The 15,437-nt window shown below is 39.2% G+C and overlaps 1 protein-coding gene across 16 annotated transcripts in view; it reads left to right on the forward strand.

Annotated features, from left to right (window-relative positions):
* The window catches only part of obscnb (obscurin, cytoskeletal calmodulin and titin-interacting RhoGEF b), a 760,766-nt gene that overhangs the window by 25,325 nt on the left and 720,004 nt on the right, over positions 1–15,437 (forward strand). For all 16 annotated transcript variants that reach the window (XM_059639939.1, XM_059639947.1, XM_059639941.1 and 13 more), the window contains 3 exons: positions 378–638; positions 6,587–6,892; positions 11,856–11,906. In XM_059639939.1, the coding sequence (XP_059495922.1) occupies positions 378–638; positions 6,587–6,892; positions 11,856–11,906 (618 nt within the window). The remainder of the gene's footprint in view (positions 1–377; positions 639–6,586; positions 6,893–11,855; positions 11,907–15,437) is intronic.

Raw genomic sequence — 15,437 nt, forward strand, 5'->3', positions numbered from 1 at the left:
TGGAAGAACACAGCAGGCCAAGCAGCATCAGAGGAGTAGAGAGGCTGATGTTTTGGGCCTAGACTCTTCTTCTGAAGACCCTTTTTCTGAAGAAGGGTCTAGGCCCGAAACGTCAGCCTTCCTGCTCCTCTGATGCTGCTTGGCCTGCTGTGTTCATCGGATCTACACCTTGTTATCTCAAGTTGTTGATTGCTGTCTTGTGGAAGACACAAACCTGAAATTATTTCGAAGACAAAGACTAATGACGACTTGCAAAGAATCTGAGTAGCATACTTGTAAGTTATATCTACTGCCGTCAGCTTTAGAAAGCCTTTGCAGTTTCTAGTTCTAGGTGAATTACGCTTACATTTTTTCCTTTCACTTTTTTTTAAAAACAGGTAACATTGTTAAGAAACTTCCAAGGAAAACTGCAGTACCAGAAAATGACACTGCCATTTTCTGTGTGGAGCTGAACAGTGGCTGTAAGACTATCAGGTGGACAAAGAATGGAAAAGAGTTAGAACCAAATGATAGAACAACCATCGCAGTTTCTGGCAAGCGACACACTCTTACTATTCGTGAATGCAAATGGGAGGATGTTGGAGAAATAGCTCTTTTGGCAGATGATTCCAGAACCTCAACTCAGTTTACCGTAACATGTGAGTTTTAACACTTGCCGTTACTTTTATTTCCTTTTTCTTTTCTGCCAAAAATGTTGTGTATCTGTGGTTGCTTCTAGCAGATTTGAAGACTTACAAGCCTGTAGGTTTTCACCAATGATAAATTGTCATCACCACAGGTGTTGGTCATACTAGGGATAGTACAGAAAGAAATATTTAATGTTGTGCAATCTAAAAGTAACTGACCTTTCATATCTGGCAATTATATATCAGTTTGGCTTTTATGAAGCTTCAACTTAATTCATTCCATTCTTTTTCTTTCATTGCTTATTGCTAACGAAGGAAGTTAAGGAAAGCATTAAGTCGGAAGAACAACAATATAGAAGGCAAACGTCAGTGATAGCCCTGAAGACTGGGATCAATTCAGAGTCCAGCAAAGAAGGACCATAAATGTAATGAAGAGAAAGAAAATAAACTGTGAGGACAAACTAGCAAGGAATATGGAAACAGACAATAAGAAATTCTTTAAACATATAAAAAGGAAGATAGAGGTCAAAGTAAACATAGGCCCCTTAGAAAATGAATTTAGGAGATAGTTATGGGGAACAAGGGATGGCATGTTGGCTCACAGGTTAGCACTACTGCGTCGCAATGCCAGAGACCTGGGTTCAGTTCTACGCTGTGGCAATATTGTCTGTATGGAGTTTGCGCATTTCCCCTGTGTTTGCTTGGGTTTCTCTGGGTGTTTGAGTTTCCTCTCACAGTCCAAGGATGTGTGAGCTAGGTGGATTGGCCATGCTAAGTTGCCCATTGTATCCAGGGATGTGCAGGCTAGGTGGGTTAGTCATGGGAAATGCAGGGTTACAGGGACAAGGTTGGGGGTGGGATGCTCTTCGAAGAGCCAGTGTGGACTCAGTGGGCCAAATGGCTTACTTCTGCATTGTAGGGAATCTGTGGATTCTATGAAGGAAATGGCAGTGGAGTTAAATAGATACTTTGCATCAGTCTTTCTGGTGGAGGATACTTTGAACATTCTACTAGCAGTACAGACATGGTGGAGGACTTATATAGTCTTCATCACCAGCGAAGTAGAAGTAGACAAACTAATGGAATAAAAGTTGCCTGGCCTTGACATTTTGCCTTCTAGGATCTGAAAAAAGCAGCCACAGAGTTAATGCATTTGTTGTAATTTTCCAGTAATTTTTGGAGCCAGAGAATTGGAATACTGGCAATGTGCACCCTTATTCAAAAAGAGACTGAGACAGAAAGTGGATAGCTGTAGGCTGATTAGCCTAATATCTATTGTTGGAAATATGTTGGAATGAAATATTAAGGAGGTTGTAGAGCACATTTTGAAAATCATAATCTAATCATAATTTGATCAAGAATCAGCATGTCTTCATTAAAGGGAAGTTGTGCCTGTCTAATTTTTTTTTGAGAAGTCTGTTAAGTGGATAGAAGGAAATCAATTGATATGTTGTATTTGGTCTTCCAGAAGCATTCAACAAGGTACCTCACAAGAAGTTAAGTCATAAGATAAGAGCCTATGATTTTGGAATTAGTATATTGGCATGGATGGAGAATTGGCTCATGGGCCGGAAACAGCAAGTGGAGATAAAGGGTTCTTTTCCAGACCAGTGGGGTTCCACAGGAATCAGTACTGGGACCAGAACTGTTTACAATATAAGTTAATGACTTGGAAGAAGGAAAATTTGCCAGAATTGCAAACGACACAAAAATGGGTGGAAAGGCAAGTTGCGAGAGGGATGCAAACAGTTTGCAGAGAGATATTGATAGGTTAAGAACATGGACAAAAAGTTGGCTAATGGAATATAGTGTGGGAAAATGTGAAATTGTTCATTTTACAAGGGAGAACAAAAGCACAATGTTGCTCAAGTGGAGAAATACTGCTGAAAGCAGCAACACAAAAAGAGTAAGGGGTATTTGTGCACGAAACGCAGAATTCTAATACACTGATACAGCAGATGTTCAGGAAGATTATTGGAATGTTGGCCCCTGTTTCAATGGTGTTTTACATATAAGATTAGGGAAGTCTTATAGTAACTGTAGAAGGTGCTGGTGAGACTACATCAGGGGCACCGTGAGCAGTTTTGATCCCCTTATTGAGAGAAAGATATTCTTTCATTGGAGGCAGTTCAGAGAAGGTTCCGTAGGAAGATCCCCAGCATGGGGATTGTCTTATGAGGAAATGCTGAAAAGGTTAGGACTGTAATCACTGAAGTTTAGAGGAAGGAGAGGTGATCTCATTGAAACATGTAGAATACTTAAGGGGCTTGCAGGTTAAATGCTGAGAGGATGTTTCCCCTCATGGTAGAATTTAGGACCAAACATCATAGTCTCAAAATGAAGGAGTGCCAATTTAAGACTGAGATAAGGAAGCATTTCTTCTCCGAGGTTGAGAGTCTTTGGAACTCTTTGCCCAGAGAGCCGTGGGAGCAGAGTTCTTGTGTATATTAAAGTGTGAGATAGATAGGTTCTTAAACAGTTGGGGAATTTGAGTATTATGGGGAAAGAGCAGGAAATTGGACATGAAGAATGTCAGGTCAGCCATGATACTATTGAATGGCAGAGCGGGCTTTTCTACCATTATGGTCCTAATGGCCACATATTCTCTGGCTATTTGTTGGTATGTAGCCTATCACAAGGTGTGTATATTTCAGATGTGAAACTTTAGATAATTCTGCCAGTGTACTTGGTACTCATGCCAAATCATCAATTTTCTTCTCAACTTGTTCATGACATGTAAACATTGCTCGCTGGGTCAGTATTTACAGTATTACTTATCCTTAATTGCTGTTGAGAAGGTGTGGTGAGCTGCCATTTTTAACCACAGTATTTTTGAGGTGTAGAGACAAACAGTTATGTTAGGAAGCTTCAGTTTTTTGACCTGGTGACTGAATGAATATGACATGCTTTGAAGTCAGGATTGTGTACAGCTTGGAGGAAACTTTGCAGGTTTCTGCTGCCCTTCTTGCTCTTGGAGGTAGAGACCATGAGTTCGGGTGGTGCTGATGAAGGGGTCATGGGAAGTTACTCAGTATGTCTTGTAGATGATACACACACATGCCACTGTGCATTAGTGATAAATGTCAAGATTGCTTAATGAGCTGCCAGTCAGGTGGGCTGCTTTGACCTTATGGTGTCAAGATTTTTTTGTGTGTGTTGTTGGAGCTGCACCCTTTCAGGCAAGTGAGAATATTTCATCACACCCGCATTATATGTTACAGTCGAGCTTTATGGCAGCAAAATTAATTAAGTATCCAGTACCTATGAAAGTAAAATCTGAAATCTTACCTCCGTAAGAGCTACTCAGCATATTACAATCTACAGTCAGTCTGTAAGTCATTTTACTGGTGAGTCTTCAGTATCTCAAGACACTTGACTTTGTCAACAACTATGAAAAAGGAGCTACCAGTGGACATGATGAGAACTTGATGCATTAAAGCATTGTGTGCATTGTTTGGATTAGTGTCTATGGCATTTGTTTGACATGTATTTAGTAGTTTTCTGAGAGACATTTTACAGTAAGCATCTGGTGCTTCCCTTTTTCCCATAGCTTAATATGCAATCTTCTCCTAAGAATCATCTTTGCCTATATTTCATCTCTGAGCTCAATTAGTCCAAGAAACCCACCTGAAGGAGACCCACCTGCAGCTCTCTTAAACATATTCCTACAAAATTGCTGGCCACCTAACTTTTGTTCCTTGCTCCTGTGTGGCCTGGTATTGTTAAAGATTTCCAACTCCTTGGGAACTGTTCATTTCACTTGACCTGAAGTAGTTCTGAAAAAAAAATCTTCAAAATGACAGTACCTTGCTTAAAAAATTCTCGTCTTTACTTTCAAATCACTGAATGATCTCGTCTCTTTCTACCTGTAATTCAACAAACATGAGAATGTTAAGAAATAGGAGCTGGAGAAGGCCATATTACCCCTTAAAGTCTGCTCTGCTGTTCAACAAAATTATGGGTGATCTTCCACATCAACTCTTCTTTTCAAAACTAGCTCTTAATTCCCTTAGTATCCAAAAATATATCAAACTTTGTCTTAAATATACTCAACAAATGAGCATTGACATCTCTGAGGAACTTGATGCTCTTCACTCCATCAGCCTCAGTTCCGTTGATGTAGATGGGGGTGTCAGCAACTTGATTGAAACATATATGATCCTGAGTGGTCTTCATAAGGTGCACGGAAATGATGTTTCCTCCTATAGGAGAACCTCGAGCTAAACATCACTGTTTAAAAATTAAGGGTGTTCCATTTAGGACAAAGATTTTCTTTGAACTTATGAGTCTAGAATTGCCTTCTTCAAAAGTTGATGTACGCAAAGCCTTTGGATATTTTTAAGGTGGAAGTAGATAGAATCTTGATAAACAAGGTGCTGAAAAGTAACTCATAGTTGGGAATATGGAGTGAGGCTAAATCAGATCAGCCGTGCTTCCTGGTGATTTCTGGAACAGGCTTGAGGGGCTGAGTGGCCTATTCCTGCTCCTGACTCATATGTTCTTGTAAAAACTGAAAGAACTGTGGATGCTGTAAATCAGGAACAAAAACAAAACGGCATCTGCTGATCTGAGGAAGGGTCACCGGACCCGAAATGTTAACTCTGTTTTTTCCTTCACAGATGCTGCCAGACCTGTTGAGCTTCTCCAGCAACTTTGTTTTTCTTCGTATGTTCTTATGCTATTCTAACTCCGTGCTTTTTGGTCATTCACCAATCCCGAGTCCCAAGTTTGCAAACTAATGTGTTGTGTGACATCTCATTTAATGCTTTTTGAAAATCCAAACACATTCAATCCACTGGTTCTTTCTGATCCTTCCTGCTAGTTGTGTCTTCAGGAAGACTGCCTGGTTTGTTTAAAAACAATTCCTTTCTATAAATCTATTTTCTGATTTCCTAAATGTTCTGCTACTCGTTTTCTAAAAATAGATTGTAACATTTTGCCTAACGCTGGTGTTTGGTTTTAATGTCTTTTGTTCCTTGTTTTCTCATTCTCCCTTAAGTAGAGGAATCTTGAATAGTCATAAAGGAAAGGCCAGTAGAAAACTGTTTTCTGCTGTTCCTTAACTAAATAGATTGGAAAGATTTGAGAGTTAACGTCCCTGAGTATGATGCATATAGCCAATCATTACCATACTGTTACAAAGGGCAACAATTAATCCCCTCCCGTATGGTGAATTTGGCTAAGGTTTGCCATTTAAATAAGGCGGCAAGTTAGCAGATTACAACACTGATATCTTCCTGCTTAGACTCCAATTAAACCTTTAGTGTAAAATCTAACGGACAGTGTTCCTGCCCTGCTGTCAATTGTTCACTTAAGTCAGCAGAGATTCCATGGTGCAAGCCCTGCCCACCCGTATATCAAAATTGCAAATAGGTTTCTAAGTATATTATAGGACCCCAGTTTGTATCTTCTCATAATTTTCACCTAAATAACAGGGACCAATTTGCACACGCAAACTGCAGCTGGTGGTGCTAGGATTGCAAATATGCTTTGGCTGTTCTCTTAAAAAGCAACCAGTATGGCAAGGTCAGAGCTCCAGCATAAATAGGACAGTAAATGACTTCATTAATGCCTCTGCTCTATTCCAGAAATGAATTCTCAGAAATTGCTGTGTTGGTGGGGTGCTCATCTCTGAATGCTAATGGAAATGAAAAGGTGGTGTAGTTCTGAGGGATTGCAGAAATGATGGTCAGCAATCCAAAAAAATGAGTAATTGCCATTCTATAAATAGGAATTCTGTGGTTCAAATTACTTATCATCCCAGGGTGGCAATTATTTTTGTGCAGGTTTATATAGAAAATAATAGTATTTCACTGCGATTAGATATTTATTTGAATAGGTTTGGTTTCAGCATGTGCGTAGAATACAAAACATTTCAAGTCTTATCCAGTTTTCAAACTTTATGTGATCTCCTGGGTTGCAGCAATCCTGTCAGTTCATATCTTTGTACTTTTCTGTAGCTCCCCGGAAAGTTCCACCGCATCCCCCAGTCAACCCTGTGGTGAGAGGTAAAACAGAAACATCTGTCACTTTGGCTTGGTCTCTACCTCAAGACGTGCCACCTGCCCCTGTCACAGGGTACATAATAGAGAAAAGGAAAGTAGGAAGCAATACCTGGACAAGATGTCATACTGCAGACAAGATAGAGGCACAGGAGTTCACAGTCGATGGCTTGCCAGAAGGAGCAAATTATCAGTTCAGAATTAGTTCTGTAAACAACTTTACCCAAAGTACATACTTAGAAGTCCCAGGAACATTTTACATTGGTGAGTAAATATATTCTATCAAAATTTTAAAAAATTGTCGTATTCTTTTTCCATATGTCTTTTGTTTGTCTTCATATTATTGAATGTTTCTTTCTTCTCCCATCTCCAGCCTTTAATTTAAAAATGAACTTTAGTTCATTTTCATTTGTTGATATATTTTAAACCAGATAACCGCTAAGCTTATGTTTTTCTGCAGAAACAGTTATAATTTTCAGGATTCATCTGACCTGGGTAAGGATGATTTGCTGCCCACATCAAACCATCTGCTTCATTTTTTCTCAGAAGACAACTAAGTTTGGAAAAGTTTTCGGTTCAGCTATCTTCACCTTTTTTTGTACTCATTCACAGGATGAGGACATCGCTAGCTAGGCAGCATTTGCTTCTTCATTAATGACCTGTCTATGATTTACAAGGCAGGGTCAGGTGTGTTTTGGAATACTGTTAATTTGCCCACATGAAAACTGCTCCAACAACACAACTATTAACTTGATACTATCTAAAAAATCAACCAGCTTTCCACAATCCATAAGCATTCAAATCCTTCACCCCCAATTTCTAAATAGCAGCAGTGTATACTATCTACAAGATGCACTTCAGAAATTCACCAAGACCATAAGACTATAAGACATAGGTGTGGAAGTAAGGCCATTCGGCCCATCAGGTCCACTACGCCATTTAAATCATGGCTGATGGGCATTTCAACTCCACTTCCCTGCACTCTCCCCATAGCCCTTGATTCCTTCTGAGATCAAGAATTTGTCGATCTCTGCCTTGAGTTTTAAATTTACCCTCTCTAATTTTAAGGCTGTGCCCACGGGTCCTAGTCTGACCGCCTAACGGAAACAACTTCCTAGCGTCCACCCCTTCTAAACCATACATTATCTTGTAAGTTTCTGTTAGAGCTCCCCTCAACCTTCTAAACTCTAATGAGTACAATCCCAGGATCCTTAGCTGTTCATCATAGGTTAAACCTACCATTCCAGAGATCATCGGTGTGAATCTCCGCTGGACACGCTCCAGGGCCAGTATGTCCTTCCTGAGGTTTGGGGCCCAAAATTGGACACAGTATTCTAAATGGGGCCTAACTAGAGCTTTATAAAGCCTCAGAAGCACATCACTGCTTTTATATTCCAACCCTCTTGAGATAAACGACAGCATTACATTTGTTTTCATAATTACGGACTCTACCTGCAAGTTAACTTTTAGAGAATCCTGGACCAACACTCCCAGATCCCTTTGTACTTCTGATTTACAAATTTTCTCACCATTTAGAAAATAGTCCATGCCTGTATTCGTTTTTCCAAAGTGCAAAACCTCACATTTACACCAAGGCTTCTCAGAAAACACCTTCCGAACACAAAACCACTACCGTCCAGAATGACATGGGCAGCGTGTATTTGTGTGTATTGGAAACTACATGGAAGCAATGCGCTGACCAATCAGGGTCAACCTACCTGTTCTGAAATCTAAACAATGCCTGACAATTAATACCCCAGCATAATTAACATGGCAACATCTCTATCAATCAAAGCCCAGTTTCCAATTAATCAGTACTGACCTCTTATGCAAAAGTCATTTCGCCCCTTTGTTGATTTTCTTGTGAAGTGTCCTGATGGGTGTAAGATGAAAAGCTTTTACAAAATGTTTCTTTTTTTCAGCATTACTCAAGTTCTCTACCACCAAATGATAACTTCAAATGTTTTATGAAAATCTAAATACTTTACATCCATTGATTCTCACTTATCTACCTTGCTAGTTATTACCTCAAAAATGGACAGATTTTTAGAAAACAATTCCTTTTTTACATTTTTTTGTTAACTTTGATGAAGTATGATTTTCCTTGTGCTCTTCTACCACATCCCAATAGTAAACTCAAGCACTTTGTTGCTCCTGAAGTCAGGCCAATAAGCCTACAATTGTGCCATGAACTCATTGACCTGAAATGTAAACGTAGATCTGGTCAGACCTGCTTGGTATTTCCAGCATTTTCTAAATGCCATTTCCAGTATCCACAATATTTTACCTTCGTATTAGTGACCTCTAATTCAAAGTTTTTCCTCCTCATTGTTGTTGAATATCGTTTGCTACTTTGCAATTCGCTAATAGTAATATTAAGAAGTTGTTAATTGTTGTACGTATTTGTGAAAATACAGTAAAATGGGTATGAGTTGTCACAAGCCGGCACAATTTTAATTACATAAATTATAAAAAGAAATAAAACATACAAAGTTAGGGCAGATTTTGTTTTTTGTTCCTTACATGGCTTCTTGATTTCCTAAGTGGCTATGGGATGCTTCCACACTCTGTAGCTGCCAAAATATTTCCTGAGGACGCAACACCAAGGAGGAAGCACTTTGAAGCAGCTGCTGCGGCTGATAGGACATTATTTATTAGGACAGTTCTACAGTCGAGGGAATGCTGGAAATCAAACATCTATACCATCTCTTATAGGTATAGATTATCATCCCAGAAAATGTATTATTCTTTAGCCCCATTGATTTCTTCAATATGATTTCTTTACCTTTATCAGGAACTTTGAGTTCCTGATTCTTCCTTGGCACTAAGATGAGAGTTAATTTAGTTCATGGGCTTGCAGTGAATCCACAGCAGTTTTTTTTACTATTCTTGATCTTTTTAGTGAACTTCACAAGATGGTAGTTTAAATTTTTTTTGGAGACTTTGTGTCTCTCTAACACATTCACTCGTTGAATATTTAGGCAAGGTTTTCCAAATAAAAACTGGCTGGGTGAACAGTCATTGTACTAATCCATTCTTTGCTGATTACATTGCTGGTACTTTAATCTCAATTCCTTGTACAATGATGGATAAAACACAAGAGCTTGATCACTTGCATGTACTTACGGGATATAATCAAAACTTGGGCAGATTTTCAACTTTAAATTTAAAAAAAGGTGAAATTGGATGAACTTTACATTGTGATCCAGTCTTCAATGCCAAATGTCTGCCCAAATAGCAAGTTGACAATCTAGTCACTTGTTCTTCGATTATTTCAATTTATCTGTACATATATTCTATGTCTAGAAATTGCACTGTGTTTATACAAAAAGAGTGGTATTTCAATTAGGGTGCAGAGTGGATTGATAAATGGGGAAGAATCTACATATGCTAAAGTTCTTCCCATTAGTAATATTTTTTCTAGGTGATAAGATCAGAATTCCTCCTAAAACTCCTTTCTTGTAATATGGCAGCAATATTGGAACATGAGTGGGGCAGTTTAAAGGTTGCTCTGGAAACCTCACAAAAATGCTTCAGATATGTCCATTAGTACTTCAGTGTTTAAAGCTGACCTGTTGGTTCCCCAGAATTAATATTATGTCGATGCTTCTTCTTGCCACCACTGGCTGGGGCACTCGCCTCTATTATGATTACAATGACGTCCCAGGTGACTGAGCTACTTCCTGCTCACAGATGTTATTCCACACCACTGGAGCAGGTGAGACTTTAATGTGAGTCTCCTGGCTCAGATAAGGACACTAACAGTGCATTATGAGAGCCCTCTTCCAAGGTGACTGATAGCTTGGAAGTTAATTACTGAAATATGCCAAGCATTTGACCATTCTCTGAATTAATTTAAAAGTTGTAAAATCAAAGGTAAAAAGTGATTTGGAATTGCGATTAAAAGGGAAAATTTATTTAAACGTTCTGAGACAAAATGGAGCCAGGGAGGTTTTCAGAGCATTGAATTGAGTAGATTGTTCAGGCCATTTCAGAGGGCTGTTAAGAGTCACCCTCATTGTTGTGGTTTTAGTCACATGTAGGCCAGACCTTGTAAATACGGCAAATTTCATTTTCTGAAGAAAAAGTGAAACATCTGTATTTTTATCACAAATGATGGTAGTTATCATGGCTGCCACTACTGAGACTACCATTATATTTCCAGATTTAATAATTAAATTTAAATTCCATCAGCAGCCCTGGTAGGATTTGAGCCCATGTCCCTAGAGCAGGAGCCCCTGGGTCTCTGGATTACCAGTCCATCAGACCTTAAGACAGTATGAACTAGGAACAGGACTAAGTTGTTTGGCACCTTGAGTCTGCTCCGCCATTCAGTAAGATCACAGCTGATTTGACATTCCTCATTTCCACTTTGTTGCGTTTTTCTTATAACCCTTGATTCTCCTACTTATCAAAAACCTAACTATATCACATATTCAAAAGGACACTACCCCTCCGCCCCCAAATAGCTGTCTGTGGCAAGGAGTCCTAACGACTCAGAACCCTCTGAGAAAAGAAATTCCTCTTTTTAAATTGGTGCTTCTTGATTCTGAGACTGTGCCTTTTGGTCCTAGACTCTTGCATGTGTGAACAAAATTGTGTTAGCATTTACCCAATTAAGCCCTTTAAGAATCTGACTCAATGAGATCATATCTCATTCTTCTAAACTCCAATGAGCAGTGTTCCAACCTGTTTAGCCTTTGCTCATAAGACAGGATTATTCTAGTGAACCTTTTCCTAACTCTGTCCAATGAAATGGTATCTTTCCTAAATAAGGGATCCTAAACTGTTCGGAGTACTCCAGAGTACTGAGTACACGTTGTACAATTGCAATAAGACTTCCCAACTCATACGCCAAACCCCTTGAAAAATGGGCCCATATTCTGTTAACCTTCCTGATTACCTGCTGTACCTGTGTGCTAGTATTCTTTTTTCATGTACAAATACCCCCAAGCCCCTTTGTGTTGCAGCTTTTTACAAGTTTTCACTATTAATTTTTGTTTTGTTTTCCTGTGTCCAAAATGAACAACCTCATATTTTCCCACATTGTACTCCAGTGCAGAGATCTTATGCTTCATATATTGTTACTGAGTACTATTAATATCAGTATTATTATTAATATTGAACAGTGTTTATTATATTTTCCTTTAGTTGGGTACTCAGTAAAACAAGTTGAAATTGTTTGAATATCGTAACTAACACTGAATTGCATATTTTGTTTTGACAGAATCTAGAGCTTTCATTGAAAAACCTTTGCAAGATGCTGAAGCTTTAGCAGGTGAAAATGCAACTTTCTTTGTTGAACTATCTACAATTGCTCCTGGAATGTGGTTCATCAATGAAAATGCTGTACAAAGCAATGAGCATTACGTAATACAGAGAACTAAAAACACACACACTTTAATAATTAAGCAAGTCAGGTTGTTGGACAACGACATTGATGTGAAATTTGTGGCTAGTAGTGCTGAAAGCAGTGCTAAATTAAGAGTGAAAGGTGAATTTTTATTTGCTGTTGAGTTTTGCTTTCTTAGTAAATTCTGTTTATTGTTTGTTCAATAAACACTTTTCCTTGATCAATTTTCTGCCTTAATCTAACAGTGCAGAGAGTTTTCTGGCAGTTTCATTTAACAATTCTGTGCTATAGTTGTGAATCAGCAGAGACTTCTACGTCTAGAGGTCATTACATTGTTGAAAAGTCAACAGCAAGCTATAGGCCAGGCTTTGTTATTCTTTTTTGCACTAAGTGTAGTTGCTGGGTAATCTTAGGGCCAAGCTTGGCCCTGCCACCACCCTAAAGTAAACCTGCCAGATCAAGCACCATTCAGGTACTTAAGTGCTAACTGTCTATCAGGTATCTTGTCAGTAAAGTTTCCTGAAGCTTCTCACTGTTCAGAGGCTCTGTGGGAGAGAGAGAGAGAGAGAGAGAGAGAGTATTGAGGCGTAAGCTGTAAATCCATGAAGACTTGCACCAAAAAGAAGATATGTTTTTTTTCTGGTGGAAAGGCAGAGAGGGGTATGTGGGGATTAGGTGTCAGTAGAATTGGAGGTAAGGGTACGTTGTTGTTTTTTACCAACTACTCCTCACCCCTTATCAGTGCTGTCTTTGCCCCAGACTGGGACAGGTGGAGGCCACCCATGTTGAAAAGGCAGCCACTTTTCTTGCCTGCTGGGAAGGCAGAACATTGGGCTGGTGGTGGGTTGAGGTCCTTAAGTATTGTTAATTGACCACTTCACTGCCTTAATTAGCTGGTAAGCTTGCCCAAGCACCCTCTCACCCAGAATTTGATTGCTGAGGTGGCGGAAAGGTGGCAGGTATCTTTTCAGAGCCAGTCTGCTCCATTATTTACCCTTCCTGCTGCCTTCCCCCTGATTCCAGGAAGGGGTAGGTCATGCTCATGGCATTTATGCTCAGTAGCAGTTCACAATTTGTAGACAGTCAGAAGCTATGGAGGTTTACTGTTAGGCCAGAACCTACATTAGGGGTTGAAACATTAGCATGCTGTTAATGTTGTTGAACCACCACTTGTGATTATTTGAAAAAAACATTGTTTTCTCCTTCAGACAGCCAACAAATATTAAACAAAGTGACACTGCTCAGAAAATGGGGATGGCATTGCTATATTTTTGGGTTTTAGCCTTTATATCTGATGTTCAGTGCAACGCAAAGGTGAACTTTGTTCCATGTAAATGGAGCTGCCGTTTTACCTTCCCATTTTCTAGCTAGTTAAAGTGAGCCCAATCATTGAACAGAAACCTTTATGATGATAGATAGCTTATATCCTTTGTTTGAAAATTAATTCCTCAGATCTGTTGCTCAGTAGCAATGTTAGAATTTATTGTCTGTTCCTAAGTGATCTTGAGATGGTAGCGGGCTGCCTTCTTTGATTGCTAATGAGTTGTCATGATTTTCTTGACTTTAGAACAGTTTAATGTATAGAACTATGGACCTGTACAACTTTACAAAACAAAAGACTGTGTACCCCATATGTCTTTGCCAGTGCTTCACTGTAGCAATGCAAGTGTAATTTTCTGCCTTGCTTTTATTTTGTCATTATGGCCTTACAACTTCCTTTCCTTCAAATATTTTGACAATTTTTCATCTTCAAAGAAATAATGATCTCTTTTTCAATTGACCATAACAGAGTGTACCTCCTTTAAAAATAAATTTCTTCAAATATTTTTCCTTATTTTCTCAGTGGTGAATTTTAAATTGATGACCTTTTGTCATTAATTCCCCAATCCAAAGAAATAGTATTTCCCCATCAAAACTCCTGATGATTTAAAAAAATTCAATTAAATTTTCTTAATCGTCTCTGCTACAATAAAAGTAGTTTCATTGTACAGTCATCATCCTGGTGAAGTTTCATTCAGTGTTTTTCATAGTTTTAATGTCCTTTTAATTATGGAATGCTAAAAACTGAATGTAGCACTAATTGTGCCTTAACCAGTGTTTTGTATAAACTTATAGTTTGTCTTTCTAACAATTGTACATAAACCCTTTTGGTAAAACCGAAAGTTTTATTGACTATTTTCAACAGCTTTATATATCCAGTTTGCTTTGAATTAGGAATTGCAATGATTCCAAGGGTGATGAAGACCATAAAAGTGTAAGAAATAGCAACAGGAGTAGGCTGTGCATCCTCTAAACTGTTTCTATCCCTCTCACAGTCTTCCTTTCCACCTTTGTGAGAGTCTAAAACCGGAGGGCATAGTCTCAGTATTAAGGGGTATAAATTTAAGACTGAGATGAGGAGGAATTTTTTCTCAGAGGGGTGTGAGTCTTTGGAACTTCTTGGCACAGAGGGTTTTGAGAGCAGAGTCTCTGTGTATATTTAAGGCTGAGATAGATTCTTGATCATTAGGGGAATAAAGGGTTAAGGGGAAAGAGCAAGAAAGTGGGTGTGAGGAGTGTTGGATCAGCTATGAACCTATTGAATAGTGGGGCAGACTTGAGAGACCAGCATGAAATAATTGTTGAAGTGGTTGCTAAGTTGAACTTGTACCACTGAAAAGGTACATGGAGAAGCTAAAGGCCAGGATCAGATGCAGTTCAAAAGAAAAGATGCTCAATGAGTGGTTTTAATCTGGAATGCACTTCCTGGAAGTTTCATGGATGTAATTTCAACTGAGGGATTTAAGGGGGCATTCAGTGGTTATTTGTCTCGGAACAATGTGAAGCCACACTGTGGAAAGCAGAAGATTGGCACTGAGTCTCATTTGGAGAGCTAGTGTTGACATGTGGTCCAAATGGCTTCTTTCTGTGCGATAATATTTCTGTGTTTCTGGCAGCCTTATATCAATATGTTCAGTGACTAATTGCCAGAGGCTGAAACAGTCATCATGAACTCAATGCTGCTCCTGGCCTGGGCTACGGCCCACAACTCAGGCACGAGGACCCAACTCATACCACAGTAACCAAACTGCAAAAATGAAACTGATGTTCTGTTAAGCAAGGTTTCATGCTGGGATCCGGCTGGTCCAGTATTGCCATCATTGTGAGGTGTCCTCTGGGCGCTGCAATTTCCTTCCACAGTGCAAAGATGTGCAGATTAGGTAGATTGGCCATACTAAAGTGCACATAGTATCCAGGGATGTGCAGGCGAGGTGGATTAACCATGGGAAATGCAAAGTAACAGGGATGGGGTAGGGTGGTGGGTATAGGTGTGGTGCTCTTCGGAGGGTTGGTGTGGACTTGAAGGACTAAATGGCCTGCTTCCACACTGTAGGGATTCTGTGATCAGCAGGGACCATAGTAACAGTGTGAAAGTTAAAGACATAAATTGACTGATTATATTTGGTTGTAAAAAAG

Source organism: Stegostoma tigrinum, chromosome 2 (assembly GCF_030684315.1).
Source record: "Stegostoma tigrinum isolate sSteTig4 chromosome 2, sSteTig4.hap1, whole genome shotgun sequence".
NCBI classification, from domain to species: Eukaryota; Metazoa; Chordata; class Chondrichthyes; order Orectolobiformes; family Stegostomatidae; genus Stegostoma; species Stegostoma tigrinum.